The 18954-nt window shown below is 42.0% G+C and overlaps 1 protein-coding gene across 1 annotated transcript in view; it reads left to right on the top strand.

Annotated features, from left to right (window-relative positions):
* Positions 1-11236, top strand: part of SLC35B4 (solute carrier family 35 member B4) — a 40236-nt gene extending 29000 nt beyond the window's left edge. Inside the window, exons 7-10 of the mRNA XM_069586986.1 lie at positions 9-118; positions 1992-2067; positions 4900-4975; positions 6005-11236. Of these exons, the coding sequence (XP_069443087.1) occupies positions 9-118; positions 1992-2067; positions 4900-4975; positions 6005-6251 (509 nt within the window). The 3' untranslated portion in view covers positions 6252-11236. The remainder of the gene's footprint in view (positions 1-8; positions 119-1991; positions 2068-4899; positions 4976-6004) is intronic.
* Positions 11237-18954: the final 7718 nt, after the last annotated feature.

Raw genomic sequence — 18954 nt, 5'->3', positions numbered from 1 at the left:
CTTTTCAGGCATTGGGGCACTGACTTTCGCTCTTCTGATGTCTGCAAGGATGGGTATTTTCCAAGAGACTCTGTACAAACAATTCGGGAAACACTCCAAGGAGGCTTTGTTTTATAATGTAAGCAATTTCTTGAACCCGGGGAAAAGGAAATTACTGAGTTGTTTTTATAGTATATTAGTTCAAGTATGATATGCCATCTTTCTGATATAGTTGAAGGATCAATTTATTATCCAGTAAACTGCTTTGGGGCCCACCGACTTTGGCACTTTTAATAGCCTGCTGTAGCTCTCTACAAGAAATGATTGTTATTAGTCAGTGTGAACAGAATATGTCTGCCAACCAAGAACAACCATTCCCTTCTAGGAACCCAATGTTCCTAAAGATGAAATCAAGTTAAAACCGATATGGAAACCTGGAAAGGGAACAGAAGTTCCAAAAGCCCTATGCCAAGGAAAAGATGTGCAGGCGGGAGTTGGGGAGAACTGGGGGGATTTGAGGAGCAGGCCGCTCAGACAGTCTCTGTTCCTTTGAGAGAGAGCTTAATTAGCTAATTATATGCCCATTTGCCTTTTGTTTGAAATTGCTGATCTAGAGCCACCTTTTCTAGCTTTCTTCTTTCTCCCCACTCGTTTGTGTTGAGATAACGCCCAGCTCCTCAAGGTCTCAGGGACAGCGTTGCCTCCAGGTTCAGTAACCTCAAGGAATCCTTCCCTGTGAACCTTTTGAACTGAAGTTGCAAACAAGCAATTTGAGATATTTAATTGTAGCTACAGTATGTGGCTGGGAGTTTAAAAAATAAAGGAGCATTCTGTTTGGTTCCCATGTTTCTTTTAGCACAGTACCTGGCATATAGTTAACTGCTTGGTAAATGTTTACTGTGATTCCTTAGTAAATGTTTACTGTGGTGGGGGTAGGTGGGTGGGTGTCAGGCACCTTAATGTTTGCTTACCTATTATTTCCGCTTCCTCTTCAGTCTCTCTCTCTCTGTCTTCATTTCTTTTCCCCTGACTTCATATTGTCCTCTAGTCTCTCTCCCATTAGTTTCATGAACTCCCTAAAATCTGTCTTCACATTCCGCATAATTTTTAAATCTGTTATATTGTTTAACCATTCTCAAAAACAGTAAGATGTAGGCAGATCCTTTGGGCAGAATGACTGTGTTTCAATTTCCCATTCCCTTTTGTTGAGGAAAGGACGCTAGCTCTATTGTTTTGTAATGACCATCAGCTTCTATGGGGCAAGACTGTAATTCCCGGGTTGATATCATACCATACAATGTCAGGACTTCCTAAAAGTATCCAGTGCTTTAAAAGGCACTGCGTATGTGCCCAGTCACTTAAGTTGTGTCCGACTCTTTGTGACCCTATGGACTGTAGCCTACCAGGCTCCTCAGTCCATGGATTCTCCAGGCAAGAATACTGGAGTAGGTTGCCATTCTCTTCTCCAATGGATCTTCCCAACCTAGGGATTGAACCCATGTTTCTTACATCTCCTGCATTGACAGGCAGGTTCTTAACCATTGGTGCCACCTAGGAGACTATTAAAAGCATTGGATACTTTTAACAAGTCTGACTTGTTTTTCTTGATATTGCTTGTTGCTGCTGCTGCTGCTGCTAAGTCGCTTCAGTCGTGTCTGACTCTGTGCGACCCCATAGATGGCAGCCCACTAGGCTCCCCCGTCCCTGGGATTCTCCAGGCAAAAACACTGGAGTGGGTTGCCATTTCCTTCTCCAATGCATGAAAGTGAAAAGTGAAAATGAAGTCGCTCAGTTGTGTCCGACTCTTCGTGACCCCATGGACTACAGCCTACCAGGCTACTCCGCCCATGAGATTTTCCAGGCAAGAGTACTGGAGTGGAGTGCCATTGCCTTCTGCGTGATATTGCTTTTTACACAACTTGTAAAACTTTCACTCATTGTAAAAGATACTCTATATTATACTTCTGTAATGTTTTTGTATTTAAATTTACATGAAATGTTTCTTCCCCTAGCACGCCCTTCCACTTCCTGGTTTCATCTTCTTGGCTTCTGACATTTATGACCATGCAGTTCTGTTCAATAATTCTGGTGAGTTTGGGGTTATCCAGTAGAATTACCTGACGGTTTCAGAGGCAACGTCTCAGTTTTACTCATGACTTCACCTCTGCAGTTTTTGTCATATCCAGATCACCCATCCCCATGCCACCTTCCTGAAATATAGTGCCATTAATCAGTGGTTGCAGAAACAAAAGCTTTTGCAGGCACTTCTCAATTATTTGCCAATGAAGTAAGATAGTGTCTTCAAATTTTCTGTTTTGCTTTGGAATTTGTGTGCTGTTTGCATTTGAATAGGGAATGTATGCTGATCTGAGAATGCAAACAAATCGTAATAGTACTGCAGTGACTGGAGCCGTGAGAAGTTGGACAGCAGTCCAGCTGCTTTACCCCTGTTCCTCCTTCTCTGCTAGGAAAGGCACATCTGCTCACAGATACAGACCGAGCTGCCTCCAAGCAAGGAGGAACAGAAATGACAACAGGGTAGATAGGCCACAAGAATAAGCAAAATTAGTTCAGGTATCTACAGTGTGACCTGGCTATTACTTTTTACAGTGGCTGTTTAGTACATTAACTAATAATTGCTAGTTAACTTAAAAGAAATGACCAATGTTAGGTTGGCCCCAAAATTCCTTCGGGTTTTCCCATAAGATGTAATGAAAAATTTGAACAAACTTTTTGGTCACCCCAATATAATCTGATTATCTACTAAAAGACAGAGCATGTTGTACAGACAAATGAATACACAGGGAACAAATATTTTTAAAATTAAGACTTTATGTTGCTCAGACCTATAAAATGGGAAGTGTGTTTTGTAGAATGACAGTAGGGGCTCAGTAAACATTTGTTTGCTATCTGGTCACAAGTTGTGAACTTTGACTGTTCTCTTGAGTCTGCAAAGTTGTATTTCCCATTTAACTGCAAAAAAGTGTGTGATGACGGCATGTAAGAGTTTTTAAGGCTCTGAATTATTCAGTTGGTTCTGACTTTTAAAAAAAATTGAGATATAATTGAAATATAGATGATTTTTGACATAGGGTTTTCTAAGGTCTCCTAAGAGGCTCCATATAGCAAAGGGCTATTGAAATAAATACATGATCAAGTTCCTTGAGATTGATATTTAGTTACTTGAATGCTCCTTCTAGAAGTCACAGAGATAGGTATTTTTATAAAAAAAAATCTGTTAAGGTCTGCCTTCAACTTCTTTAAAACTGTTCCTAAGTATACATTTTTTCGTCTCAGATGAACTTGTTATATGCAAGGAAACTGAACATCCGTCTAAATACTGTACGTCATATGGATTGTCTTTCCCCAGCAAGCTGATACAGTGAATCTCTCAAGTTATTATACAGTAATAACATTTGTTGACTTTCTTTTCATTTCAGTACTTGCTAAGTATTTCAAAGACAATAGAACACTAAATTATTGGGATTTCCCACTAGTCCAGATGTAGAATTTCAGAAATTATTTATATGTATATATTTTTATTTTTTGCAAAAGAAAATTATTGTTCATTTAATAACCATATTTCAGCATCACTTTATTAGACTTTACTCAGTTATGTTGTATAATTCAAATGAAAGTTTTAGTGATTCAGTCATGTCTGACTCTTTGTGACCCCATGGACAGGCTCCTCTGTCCATGCAATTCTCCAGGCAAGAGTACTGGAGTGGGTAGCCTTTCCTTTCTCCAGAGGATCTTTCCTGACCCAGGGATTGAATCTGAGTCTCCCACATTGCAGGTAGATTCTTTACTGTCTGAGCCACCAGGGAAGCCCATATTATTCAAGCCTCCCAAACAGTTTAGCAATATAAAAAGACTCATCCTTCAAGGATTACTATGTCCTTATTCTCTTTGATCTTGAATATTTTATTTCCTCCCACATATTTACCGTGCAAGCCTCATTATATAAAACTAAACATAAGGAAGTATTTTAAGGAAGGAAAGTTACAGTTCTATTGTCCTACACATGAGCTAATTTAGTTTTACCAGTTTCCGTCCTGACAGTATTTACATATATTCTCACACAGTCATAATCCTTGTGTAAATATAATTTTATACTTTCTTTTTCACTTTCGTTCTGCGTTTTTTATGTGACTATATATAATCTTTGTGATTTTTTCTTTTAATCAAGTGTATAATGTCACCTCTAGTTAAAGTACCTTTGCTTACATAGTCCTTGTTCTTATCACTGGGCGTTGTGACTCATTTAGTTTTTCCTTTATTATAAACACCACCACAGTGTATGTTGAACTTGTTTCTTCTTTTGAGTTAACTAGGACTAATTCCTGAGAATAAGAATCAATGCCTTTCTGACCACTTAATAGCCATTGTGAAACTGATTTTGAAAACACCAATTTATACTGCCACTGCTGAATGGCTGCTAGTTCTGCCACCACCTTGCCAGATCAGGATATTATTATAAGTGTTTAATTGCTAAGTTAATAGATAAAGAATGGTATAGCCTTGTAATAATTTAGAATTCTTTGATTATTGGTAGGATTGAACATATTTCCAAATGGCATTTATTTAAGGCTTGTCTCTCAAGACAAGTATTTTAAGTATACTTAAGACCGTATCATTTTGAACTTCTCTGTGTTGCACAATCTTTCTCTGTAAAGTGGGGTCCTAGTCTGGTGAAAGGTAAAAAGTTTAAAGTTAAAATATAAATTTTTTTAAGAAACCAGTGTAATGACTCTTGAGGACAATGTAGCCTGGCATCAAGGCAAGTAAATTACGTGACCCAATTCTATTTGCAAGAGAAATAACGTTGCTATCTCTACTATGTTCATCTGTGTTACTGTGTTCAAAGGGATGAAAACATAAGCTGTCCACAGTGATACGACTGTCTCTCAATCTCTGCAGAACTGTATCGGGTTCCAGTCGTTGGTGTGACAGTGCCCGTCATGTGGTTCTACCTCCTCATGAATGTCATCACTCAGTATCCTTTGCACTCCTCTGCCATGTGGTCGTTGCTGTGCTACTTTGCCACAGAAATGTTTTTTCTTCTAACGGTGCAGTGACATGAATTTCGCTTTTGCTCTGATCTATTCTGCAGTAAGTAGGAGACAGGCCCATCCAGTGAACTCATTTTGCAGGGAGAGAAAGGCAAAGAGATGCTGGCGGTGTGGAGGGTCAGTAACCACCAGGAAGGAAAACCTCTGGGTGGAGGGATAGAAGTCAGTGGGTAACTAAGAATTAGTATGTGACAGAAATCCTCTATAATTTCTATATGGAGTTTTCCAGTATCCAGGATATTTCACAAGCTGCCACAAAATTCTGCAAGAAATTTCAAATTAAATAAAGCCTAATTTTTTAAATGGCTCTTTTGAACCACCTTGAAAGTTGCTCAGTCATGTCTGACTCTTTGTGACCCCATGGACTATACAGTCCATGGAATTCTCCAGGCCAGAATACTGGAGTAGGTAACCTTTCCCTTCTCCAGGGGATCTTCCCAACCCAGGGATCAAACCCAGGTCTCCCACATTGCAGGTGGATTCGTTACCAGTTGAGCCACAGTGAAAACCCTTGAAACACCTTATGCCCATTAGAAAAACCCTTGAGCCTTTGAAACAATGGAACGGATTGTAGTTGACCTCATTCCTCTGAAGTCACCTCATATGCTTGCCCTACAGAGTTACTTTTTGGAGATGTGATCAGCTTTACTGACAGTGTTACCTTCTGTCATTACTTGGGAGGTGACCTTCACTGTAAACTATGGGAAGAATCAAAAAAAAAATCCGAAATAGCTATCATAGGAAGTTTTCAGGCAGCTTCAAGTTAGGATCCACAAATAGTGTGGCAGGACAGGAATTCTGCAGGGTGTTCTATCAAGGAGCCGCCTCAGGGCAGCCGTGGCCGACGCCCTGTTTTCTGGTTCCTGGAGTAGGAAGCCATAAACCTTGCCAGAAGGTTCTCCCGCTAATCTCTGGGTTGTTTACAGAAAACTGCCTTAACCCCGCCCCTCCAGGTATGTGTGCATCCGGGGCGTCTTCATTCTCACCACAGAATGCGCCTCCCTCACCGTCACCCTTGTCGTGACGCTGCGCAAGTTCGTCAGCCTCATCTTTTCCATCTTGTACTTCCAGAACCCTTTCACCCTGTGGCACTGGCTGGGCACCTTGTTTGTCTTCATTGGGACCCTCATGTACACAGAGGTGTGGAACACCCTGGGGGCCACCAAGGGCCAGCCTCAGAAGGAGGAGAAGAAGAACTGAGGCCCAGCTGCAGTAGAGAGACCCGAGGCTGATGGGCTGGGGCCTGGCTGCTATTTCACCTTGGTTAATGCTGAATTACCCGCCCGGTACCAGGGAATCCTCAGAGGGAGGGGCTTCTCAGATTTCTCATGGCTCTGCAGACCCACATTTGTGGACCCTGAGTAGAAGCCCCTCTACCCTGAAGTAGAACAGAGAACGGTTCTCCACTATCGGGTAGCCCTGTTCATTTGTTATTTCTGTTTTGTTTACCAAAATATTCAGCACTGTACTGGCTTACTGAATTCTGAGTCCCCAGAGCTACTAGTTTTATATCCATGGTCTCAGACAAGATTCTCCCTGTTCTGATGATTCTCTTCTGTAACAGCCATCCTCCTCCTGGGGCCTTGACCCCTTGCTCCATCACCCTGCCACCCACAGCTCCACTTTTCCCTCTGACGCTCCAGACACCCTCACCAGGAAGAGAACTGAGGCTCCGGTGGTAGTGGGGCTGGGCTTTCTCCCAAGAGTTGGGAAAGAAGCAGGTGTCCCTGTGTGCCCTGGTGACACTGGGGCAAGACTGGTGGGAATCCTTTCCCACATTTTTCCTTTTTTTCCTCCCTCTATGCAACAGTTATGTGCTTTCATACCTTTTGCTTTCTACTGCAGCAATTCTTTATGGCACAGTGCTAAAGAAGAGTTGTATATGAATTGGGAAAGAGAGACTTTTACTCTCTGTCTTCTCTCAGTTGTCTGAGTCATTTAACCTCAGGGTTAGATAGTGATGCCAGGAGGACACAGGAGAAACTGGCCAAGAGGGCACTTGGAGAGCCTCGGGCTCTCCCGCCTCTACACCCAGCCAGGCATTCAGGGCGGGTTCCACGTGGGAGAGAGGTTAAGTCTTTGAAATGCTGCTTAATCAGAGAGGTTCATCTCTGCCTGGCAACTCTTTTCAGAGTTATGACCAGTCAGGCTAATGGGTAAACCAATATATTCAGTACGCGTGGGTGTGGTGTATCAGGTCAAACTACATCTGAAATAGAAGGGTTTTCTTTTTTTAAACAAGGCACCTTAATGTTCTTGCTGGGTTTGGGGGTGAGCGTGTTTTTTTATATGTAGAAACCTGCCCCCCCCCCACCCCGTGCCTTTGCTAATCATTTCAAATGTCTGGTTTTCCTCCCATGGGATAATTTTGAGAAAGAACAACAGCGTTAGGGTGGCGTGTGTAGGGGTGTGTATGCTCTTGTGTGGTTTGTGATCACTGGTGAGAGGAGAACCTGAAAGTCAGTGTTTTATTTCCTCATCCCTCAACAGCTCTGACCTACATCGCCTCACCAGGTATGTGCTTTGAGGGTCCATCAGATTTACCAGCCTCTCTTTTCGCACATAGAGGCCTCTCCTTCTGTGCTGGGCACAGATTGTGTTCTTAAGTCGAGAAGTGGCTCTCCAAGTCTCCTGGGCTCACCCAAGGTATGATGTGTTTATTCCACTTTCAGGAGCTGTTCTCTGATGGGCCTGAGATGAGTGTCCTAGAAACCCTGGGTCACTTTAGGGGAAGTCAGTTAAGCTGCCTCGGGTTTTTTGTTACATACGGTATGGATACTGTTTCTCCATCTAAGTCCCAGGGTTTTCAGATCGATTTGTTGTTCTGGACATTGACAGCTGTGCTGTGCCAGTGAGAGTCTGTACTAAAAGATGCTGAATTAAGTGTGAATTTGTTCATGTACTCAAAAGGTATTTAATTTCTTTGAACTGTGTAGAGTTTCTCAGACTGGTGGTGCTATAAATACCATGTGTTAAATAGCCTCTTAAGAACAAAAGCTACTTTTCTTACTGTATAATAAAAGAACCTGTCCCCAGGGGCTGTTTGATTGCTGCATGTCTGGAGTCTTGACAGGATAACTATAGAGCTTTACATGAAATAGTATCACTTTTTTTATTTTTTTAATGTGGATGGGAAATATTACAATTTTTAGTAACTGAAACAGTGTTGATGTACACAGACAGCATTTAACTGGGTTCCTGAGGTTTTAGGTTCTGCTTATGGAGCGTGTGTTTCTCTCAGGCTGAACACTTCTGCTGGTCTTATTCATAGGAGGATGGGCATGGATAGCTTAGGGCATTCGTACAATGAAATGAGTCCATGTAAGAACACAGTGCCCTGGGAATTGGTTTTTGTTTCCAGTAGTTGTATATAAGGAAATACATCGAACAGATCCTAGTTAATACTTTTTAAAAGCAGTTCATTCCCCACCTTGGTTAACTGTTTTTTCAGTCCTGGTTGAACTTGATTTCAATCCCTGTTAAAAGAGCAAATAAACCATTTTATAGAGGATCCAGCTCATCTGTAGCTGGAGAAGAAACGTCTGTTAAATGCCTCTCCTCTTTCTCTGGATCAAGGCCATGTAATTTTGTGCCCCAGAGAGGGTATGGTTTGTTTACAAAAGAGATTGATGTTTCAGGCATCCAAAACTCTACCCTTAGAGCAAAGATCAAATAGCAAATGACTAGCTAGAAAACACAAGATTTGTGTGTGTAAATGTACCTGTGAACTCACTTCATAGCTTGACCAGGGTCATAAATGAGGCAAAAGGAGAAAGTTGGTGATATTTGAGTTATTCCATTTAATGTCTGCATATCCTTTACCACGGTTTCATTGTTGTATTATCAATGCTTTTTCATTTTTTATCAGGAATTTGTTTTTGGTCTTTTATATTCTTTTTCATCCAGCTGAAACCATTAATCCATTTAATAAGTTTCTGTCAAGTTCTGAAGTATTTGGACACAGTCTAGATAGTCTTTTCCTTCTTTCTGCACAGTTACCCACAGTGAATACAGTACCTGAAATTTGGTCATTGCGTCCAGTGAAGAAAAACACAGAAGTTGAGTTGATCTCTGCCAACCTCACCAAACCCCTTCCATTCTTCTGGGAAGATTACCTGGTGTTTTGTAAGGATTATAATAGCTTGTGTCATTCCCTGAGCACCTTTCCTCCCTTCGGCATATTTTTTTTTTCACATCCTAACCCCTACCTCCGATTTCTTCAGCAGCCTCTGGTTACTCGTGTAGTTTTCTACTGAGCGACACCTATAATGTTGTATTTATTTATGCCTCTATTCTTTGGGGCCTCTAGGTGTCTTTTGTGGATTTTTATAGGATATACATATCTGTGTAGCATGTATTTTGTTATACGTTGTTTTAAGCACTGATACTAGGGGTGTGTATGTATACAGATGCAAATATCGGGCAGAGCGAATGTATGTGTAGATGAGTAAGAACAAGAAGGGTTAATGTACAAATGTTTATATATTGTTACAGCTCAAAGTGGGGTGGAGAATCCTATCAATCCTACCACATTCTTTCTGTATTTGGGAAGCAGTAGTTTTCGTCTTTTGCTCTTTTTACCCTACCTCTAGCTGACTTCACTCGCAGTGCCAAATGTCTGTGGTGAGGGGAGGTGGGCCGCATTAGGTCAGGAGTAATTGTAAACCAATGAATTAGTTCTGGGCTGGGGGACACGCTTATTGGTGGGCTAGCACATAAGCCAATATAGCAAAGACCTGAGCATCTCCACAAATGCACGGTGAAATGCACCCTAACATGGAGATAGGAAATCAAGATCCTACATTTGCTGTAGTTTGTTTCTCTTTGACTAGAACTATGAGCATTTTGGTCTCAATAGCTTTATCCTGAAAAATGTGCATGGAAGTTACCTATGAGAGTTCAGTCTTAGGGTGAAAGAACTGTCAATATAGATAAAATCCATTTTTATTACAGATGTGTGACCTTTGGAAATGAGTATAAACAGTAAAGTTACTAATAAGCATTAACATACATGTGTGTACCAGGCTGGGCTGGGAGACAACTATAGTTGTGTGTGCTCTCTAGTGCCTTCCTTATAGTGGGCACTGCAGAGGAGGGAGGGACCAGGATCTGACTTGCATCCCATGAATAAATAAATCCTTGCCAAGATCTCTTACTCCCTCAAGTTTCTGAGAAAGCTTCTAATGGTTCTTGATACCCGTTCCCACCCTTCATCAGTAGGTCAGCAAGAAAGCAAATAAGACAACATTCCTGAGATTCTAAGCCAGAGAAGGAAGGGAGGATGCACACCAGTTGTGCAGATGCCGCTTTCTGCTCTCCAGTGGCCAGTGGGAGGAGGGCAGAGCATTACATATTTAGCACCTTGCATCGTTTGATGCTCAGTGCAAGCAGAGGCCCTCAGGGTACCGTTAAAGATGCTTAAAAGTTTTTGGAATAGGCTGCTTGGGGTGTCCCTTATATCTCCAAAGCTGGTATAGTGGGTTTGCATTGGCTGATGCCTTAAGCTCATTGTCTTTTTGTCTCCTCAGAATCACACGGAGATTTACCTACTTAAATCACTCAGCGTTCTACCAAACGCCCTCAATTTCAATCAAGTAAGGCAAGCTGCAAGGGTACCAGAGATAGGTGGGTTGTGGGGAGGAAAGCTGGGTCTCCATTTATAAGACTCATACTTTTTAAAGTAAACGTTGTAATGATTCTTTGGCACACTGATTTATTTATAGCTTTTGGGATGTAAAGAAGACTCCCGTGAACCAGGAGAAGCAGTAATTATTCCCCAACGTGATAAAAATGTTCCTAGTGTGTCACTTGCAATCACAAGTCATTTCTGTGCTAGTTGCTTTCATTCCAGAGAATGGCGTCATCCTCCCCAAAAAGAGGATGATTTTTACAGCAGGATTTTGTAACAGATTATGTGGCATGGGGCTGGGGCAGGATGATGGGGATTTGATTTCTCCAGCCTCTGAGCTCTTCATTCATATTGTGATTTAAGAACAAAGATGGCGGTGGGAGGGGGCCGGTGGCTAGACAGTAGTGGAGTATGTAGAACAGCTCAGACATTAGTGAGTATTCAGATTTTGAGCTGTGTAAATATCAAATGTCAGCTTCCAGCCTTCTGAGTTATTTGAGCAGAGAGTTACAGAGAAAAGGGAGATTTTGTGAATAAAATGTTTTTGCCAAACAAATTGAATGAGTCTTTTTACCATGTTTTCTTATAAAGAGCAAATTTCTGCCTTCTGAAACAACTCATCAGACACCTGGTTTTTAATCTTGAATTGTACAATCATTGTTTCCTAATAAAAGTGATACATATCTTGCAGGTGTTTCCAATCACCATTACCTTTCAAGCGCTTGGGTGCCGTTTCAAAAGCTCTGCAGTTTTTGCCTTATGCAGTGGTGAGACATTTTACCACAATCGTAAGCAACCTATCTTCTGCTGCCTGGCAGCTGGGTCAATCACAAACCACTTCCCCGGCTACAGGTCAGTTTCTACTTCAGAAATTTAAAGAGGATTGGCTTACTTTGGGAGGTTTTAGAGGTTCGTGGCAGTAAGTTCTGTAGCAAATCTCTCAAAACCTCTTTGCCTTAATAGGAACACATTGATTTTTGTCACGTTGCAATGGCCAGCTCTTTTCCCCTTCCATCTGTTGCTTTTAAATGAATCTTAATGTGGAAGCAGCTTTCATAGCAGTTTACTATACTCTGTCTTTTTTTTCTTTTTTATTGCAGTATAGTTGATTTACAGTAATACTAGTTTCAGGTGTACAACCTGGTGACTCAGGTTTTATAGATTATACTCCATTTATAGTTATTATAAAATACTGGCTGTATTCCCTGTGCTGTAAACAATATCCTTGTAGCTTATTTATTTTATACTTAGAACTCTCTCTCTTCATCCCCTACCTCTATCACGTCCCTCCTTGCTTCCCTCTCCCCACTGGAAACCACTAGTTCTCTGTATCTGTGAGTCTGTGACTTTTTCGCTATATTCACTCGCTTTATTTTCTAGATAATATATAAAAATAATAACATACGGTATTTGTCTTTCTCTGACTTTAAATTTCACTAAGCAAATTTAACCCTCCAAGTCCATCCATGTTGTTGCAAAGAGCAAAATTTCTTTGGCTGACTACTGTTCTCTTATATTTATACATATCTTTATCTGTTCACCAGTTGATGGACATTTAGGTTGCTTCAAAGTCTTGGCTCTTGTAAATAATGCTGCTGTGACCGTTGAGGTACATGTATATTAATGTTTTCATTTTCTTTAGATACATATACCCAGGAGTGAAATTACTGAATCATATGGTAGTTCTGTCAATATCTTTAGATTTTTGAGGAAAGAACCTCTATACTGTTTTCCACAGTGGCTGCAACAATTTACATTGTATGAACTTTGGTAGTTCTTTTTTTAGTGTTATGTTTGAATTCCTCTGTTTGTTTGTGCATGTACTACAGATTTTTGGTTTGTGGTCACCACAAGGTATCTGAATCTATATATGTGTATGTGTACACACACATATAAGTATACACACATACATATGATTAAATTGCTAACTCCTTAAACATTTTAATAACACTGCATTTTACTCTCCTTCCCTCATAGTTAGTTTTTTACATTATATATCTGTTTTGTGTATCCCTTAATTCCTTATTATGGATATATTTTACTGCTTTTCTCTTTTAACCTTCCCACTAGCTTTGTATATGGTTGACTTTCTATCTCTACTGTTTTGTTTTTTTTTTGCCTTTACCAATGAGCTTTTCCCTTTTATGTTGCCTTTGCTTAGAGAAGTCCCTTCAACATGTCTATTAAACAGCTGATTTGGTGGTGCTGGACTCCTAGTTTTTGCTTATCTGTAAAACTTTTGACCTTTCCATCAAATCTGAATGAGAGCTTTGTCAGTTAGAGTATTCTTGGTTGTAGGTTATTCCCTTTCATCACTTTAGGTATATCATATCACTCCTTTCTGGCCTACAGAGTTTTTGCTGAAAAGTCAGCCTTATGGGAATTCACTTGTAGGTAACCTGTTGCTTTTCCCTTACCACTCTTTAATATTCTCTTTAATTTTTGCCATTTTACTTATAATGTGTCTGCTGTGGTCCTCTTGGAGTTGATCCGGTTTGCAACTCTCCATGCTCCTTGGACCTGGATATCTGTTTTTTAGGTTAGGAATATTTTTAGCTATTATTGCTTCGAATATGTTCTCTGCCTATTCTCTCCTCTCCTTCTGAGATCTCTATAATGCAAATATTAGTATGCTTGATGTTTTCCCAGAGGTCTCTTAAACAGTCATTTCTTTTTATTTTTGCTGTTCACCTCATTATTTCCACTGTTCTGTCTTGCCGCTCACTGATTGATTCCTCTGTATCATATAGTCCTCTGTTTATTCCTTCTGAATTCCTAGTGTATTTTTCACTTCACTTATTCTTCATCTAGTTTGTTCTGTATATTTTCTAACTCTGTTAACAACTCAAAACTTTTCACTCTTTATTCACAAGATCTTTATCTTTGACTCTTAAACTCTTTCTCAGGTGCGTTGCTTACCTCTAATTCACTTCTTCTGGGTTTTTTCTATCTTATTGCTTTATTTGGAACATGTTCTGTCACCTCATTCTGCCGACTTGCCATTTTTATTTTACTGTATGTGGCAGGCTGGTTATGTTTCCCGACCTTGGAGAAGTGGCCTTTCGTAGGAGACTTCTTATGAGTCTGAGCAGCACACTGCTCTTCGGTCACCAGAGCTTTATGCTCTAGTGATGCCCCATCTGACGGGTGTATGGATGCTTCTCTTATAGTGAGCCGACTACTGTGAGAAGTCTGGTAGGCATGGCCTGATCCCACTCTGGTTTCCAGGCCCTTCCTCATGTGGAGGCTTCTGGCCACTGGCTGGCAGGGCCAGGTCATGATGCACCTGCCTGTGAAACTGCTGAGAAAGTGAAAGTCACTCAGTTGTGTCTGACTCGTTGTGACCCCATGGACTATGCAGGCCATGGAATTCTCCAGGCCAGAATACTGGAGTGGGTAGCCTTTCCGTTCTCCAGAAGATCTTCCCAACCCAGGGACTGAACTGGGGTCTCCCACGTTGTGGAAAGATTCTTTACCAGCTGAACCACAAGGGAAACCCAAGAATACTGGAGTGGGTAGTCTATCCCTTCTCCAGCAGATCTTCACGACCCAGGAATCAAAGCAGGGTCTCCTGCATTGCAGTGGATTCTTTACCAACTGAGCTATCAGGGAAGCCCTGAAACCGCTGAGAGCCCCAGGGCTAATGCTGGTTTTCTGGTGAGTGGATTTGGGTTCCAGGAGGAGATCTTAGGACTGGTGCCCACCCACTGGTGTGAAGTCATATCCTGGCTAGTTCCAGGCCACTGATGAATAAAGCTAGGTCCTGAAGTCTGGCTACAGGGTTTTGAGTGTCCTAGAGCTTGTGTTCAGAGCAGGCAATGGCATCCCACTCCAGTACTCTTGCCTGGAAAATCCCATGGACTGAAAAGCCTGGTAGGCTATAGTTCATGGGATCGCGAAGAGTTGGACACGACTGAGCGACCTCACATTCACTTTTCACTTTCATGCATTGGAGAAGGAAATGGCAACCCACTCCAGTGTTCTTGCCTGGAGAATCCCAGGGATGGTGGAGCCTGGTGGGCTGTCGTCTATGGGGTTGCACAGAGTTGGACACGACTGAAGCGACTTAGCAGCAGCAGCAGCAGCAGCAGCAGCAGCAGCAGAGCTTGTGTTGGCCTGCTGGTAGTTGGGGCCATGGCCTAGCAGGTCTGAGAGCTTTTGCCCTCTGTTAGTAGATGAGGCTGGTCCTGACAGTAGAGGAGGTTTGCTAGTGGGTGAGGCCAGGACCAGAGCTCAGGCAGTTCTGAATCTAGCACCTGAGCCCTGTGTGTGGCAGTGGGCCCTGGGCCCTCTAGTGGGCAGGGCTGTGTCCCTGCCCAGGTAGTTGCTTGGCCTAAAGTATCCCAGATCTGGTGCCTACAGGTTGGTAGGTGGCAGTGAGGTTAGATCCTGAGGCTCATAAGCTAGAGGGAGGATTCCAAAATGGTGGCTGCCAGCGCCAGTGTCCAGTTGGTAAAAAGAACTCACCAAAATGGCTGCTGCCAGTCTCTGTCCCCAGGATGAGCTCCAGTTGCCTCCTGCTTCTCTAAGAGACTTCCAAGATCAGCAGCTATGTCTGCCCCTTTCAAATTACTGCTGCTGCTCTGGGTCAGTTCAGTTCAGTTGCCCAGTCATGTCCGACTCTTTGCGACCTCATGGACTGCAGCACGCCAAGCCTCCCTGTCCATCACCAGCTCCCGGAGTTTACTCACACTCATGTGCATTGACTTGGTGATGCCATCCAACCATCTCATCCTCTGTCATCCCCTTCTCCCGCCTTCAGTCTTTAGCATCAGGGTCTTTTCAATGAGTCAGCTTTTCGCATCAGGTGGCCAAAGTATTGGAGTTTCAGCTTCAGCATCAGTCCCTCCAATGAACACTCAGGACTGATCTTTAGGATGGACTGGTTGGATCTCCTTGCTGTCCAAGGGACTCAAGAGTCTTCTCCAACATCACAGTTCAAAAGCATCAGTTCTTTGGCACTCAGCTTTCTTTATAGTCCAACTCTCACATCCATATGTGACAACTGGAAAAACCATAGCTTTGACTAGACAGACCTTTAATATGCTGCCTAGGTTGGTCATAACTTTCCTTCCAAGGAGTAAGCGTCTTTTAATTTCGTGGCTGCAGTCACCATCTGCAGTGATTTTGGAGCCCCAACAAATAAAGTCAGCCACTGTTTCCCCATTTACTTGCCATGAAGTGATGGGACTGGATGCCATGATCTTAGTTTCCTGAATGTTGAGCTTTAAGCTTTCACTCTCCTCTTTCACTTTCATCAAGAGGCTCTTTAGTTCTTTGCTTTCTGCCTTAAGGGTGGTGTTATCTGCATATCTGAAGTTACTGATATTTCTCCCAGCAATCCTGATTCTAGCTTGTGCTTCATCCAGCCCAGTGTTTCTCATGATGTACTCTGCATAGAAGTTAAATAAACAGGGTAACAGTATACAGCCTTGACGTACTCCTTTTGCTATTTGGAACCAGTCTGTTCCATGCCCAGTTCTAACTGTTGCTTCCTGACCTGCATATAGGTTTCTCAAGAGGCAGGTCAGGTGGTCTGGGATTCCCATCTCTTTCAGAATTTTCCACAATTTGTGGTGATCCACACAGTCAAAGGCTTTGGCATAGTCAATAAGGCAGAAATAGATGTTTTTCTGGAACTCTCTTGCTTTTTCCATGATCCAGCGGATGTTGGCAATTTGATCTCTGGTTCCTCTGCCCATCTGGAAGTTCACGGTTCACGTACTGCTGAAGCCTGGCTTGGAGAATTTTGAGCATTACTTTACTAGCATGTGAGATAAGTGCAATTGTGCAGCAGTTTGAGTATTCTTTGGCATTACCTTTCTTTGGGATTGAAATGAAAACTGACCTTTTCCAGTCCTGTGGCCACTGCCGAGTTTTCCAAATTTGCTGGCATATTGAGTGCAGCACTTTCACAGCATCATCTTTTAGGATTTGAAATAGCTCCACTGGAATTCCATCACCTCCACTAGCTTTGTTTGTGATGCGCTTTTCACTTCGCGTTCCAGGATGTCTGGCTCTAGGTGAGTGATCACACCATCATGATTATCTGGGTCATGAAGATCTTTTTTGTATAGATTTTCTGTGTATTCCTGCCACCTCTTCTTAATATCTTCTGCTTCTGTTAGGTCCATACCATTTCTGTCCTTTATTGAGCCCATCTTTGCCTGACATGTTCCCTTCGTATCTCTAATTTAAGATCTCTAGTCTTTCTCATTCTATTGTTTTTCTCTATTTCTTTGCACTGATCACTAAGGAAAGTTTTCTATCTCTCCTTGCTATTCTTTGGAACTCTGCATTCAGATGGGTTTATCTTTCCTTTTCTCCTTTGCCTTTCACTTCTCTTCTTTTCACAGCTATTTGTAAGGCCTCCTCAGACAGCCATTTTGCTTTTTTGTATTTCCTTTTCTTGGGGATGGTCTTGATTCCTGTCTCCTGTAACAATGTCACAAACCTCCAGCCATAGTTCATCAGGCACTCTATCAGATCTAGTCCCTTAAATCTATTTCTCACTTCCACTGTACTATCGTAAGGGATTTGATTTAGGTCATACCGGAATGGTCTAGTGGTTTTCCCTACTTTATTCAATTTAAGTCTGAAGTTGGCAATAAGGAGTTCATGATCTGAGCCACAGTCAGCTCTCGGTCTTGTTTTTGCTGACTGTATAGAGCTTCTTCATCTTTGGCCGCAAAGAATATAATCAATTTGATTCAGTGTTGGTCATCTGGTGATGTCCATGTGTAGAGTCTTCTCTTGTGTTGTTGGAAGAGGGTGTTTGCTATTACCAGGATGTTCTCTTGGCAAAACTTTGTTGGCCTTTGCCCTGCTTCATTTTGTACTCTAAGGCCAAATTTGCCTATTACTCCAAGTGTTTCTTGACCTCCTACTTTTGCATTCCAGTCCCCTATAATGAAAAGGACATCTTTTTTGGGTGTTAGTTCTAAAAGGTTTTGTAGTTCTTCATAGACCCGTTCAACTTCAGCTTCCTCAGCATTACTGCATGGGGCATAGACTTGGATTTCCATGATATTGAATGGTTTGCCTTGGAAACGAACAGAGATCATTCTGTCGTTTTTGAGATTGTATCTAGGTACTGCATTTTGGACTCTTTTGTTGACTATGATGGCTACTCCATTTCTTCGAAGGGATTCTTGCCCACAGTAGTAGATATAATGGTCATCTGAGTTAAATTCACCCATTCCAGTCCATCTTAGTTCGCTGATTCCTAAAATGTCCATGTTCACTCTCACCATTTCCTGTTTGACCATTTCCAATTTGCCTTGATTCACGGATGTTTAACATTCCAGGTTCCTATGCAATATTGTTCTTTACCGCATTGGACCTTGCTTCTTCAGCAGTCACATCCACAACTGGGTATTGTTTTTGCTTTGGCTCCGTCTCTTCATTCTTTTTGGAGTTATTTCTCCACCCATCTCCAGTAGCATATTGGGCACCTACTGACCTAGGAAGTTCATCTTCAGTGTCCTATCTTTTTGACTTTTCATACTGTTCACGGGGTTCTCGAGGCAAGAATACTGAAGTGGTTTGTCATTCCCTTCTCCCGTGGACCACGTGTTGTCAGAACTCTCCAGCAAGACCCGTCTCTCATGGGTGGCCCTACACAGCATGGCTTAGTTTCATTGAGTTAGACAAGGCTGTGGTCCATGTGATTAGATTGGTTAATTTTCTGTGATTGTAGTTTCAGTCTGTCTGCCCTCTGATGCCCTCTCTCAGCACCTGCCTTAGCCTGTGGGATTTTGTGTGTGCCCTTTAAAAGTGAAGTCTCTATTTCCCACAAGCCATTGGGTCTCCTGAAAGTAAGCCCCACTGGCCTTCAGAGTTAAATGTTCTGGGGTCTCATCTTCCCAGGGCAGGAGCCCTATGTGGGAATTACATCCCTTGCTCCTTGGGGAGAAGCTTTGCAATTCTAATTATTCTCCCATTTGTGGATTCCTTACGCAGGTGTGGGTCTTGACTTCACTATAACTCCACTCCTACACATCTCAGTGTTACTCCTTCCTTGTCTCTTTAATTGTAGATCTGTTTTGGTAGGTTCCAGTCTTTAACACTGATAGTTGTTCTATAAATTGTTTGTTTTTAGTGCACCCATAAGAGGAGGTGAGCTCAGGGTCTTTCTGTTCTGCCATGTTGAGCCTTTTCCCTAGTCTATCTTTAATTATGTTATTCAGTGGCCCTTAGGTACAGAACACTAAAGGAAAAAGAAAAAACAGATTAACACGAACTATAGCATAATTAAAGTTTCTTTCTATAAGA

The sequence above is a fragment of the Ovis canadensis genome, chromosome 4 (genome assembly GCF_042477335.2).
Source record: "Ovis canadensis isolate MfBH-ARS-UI-01 breed Bighorn chromosome 4, ARS-UI_OviCan_v2, whole genome shotgun sequence".
Classification (NCBI taxonomy): Eukaryota; Metazoa; Chordata; class Mammalia; order Artiodactyla; family Bovidae; genus Ovis; species Ovis canadensis.
This window is presented reverse-complemented; position numbering and strand designations above follow the sequence as displayed.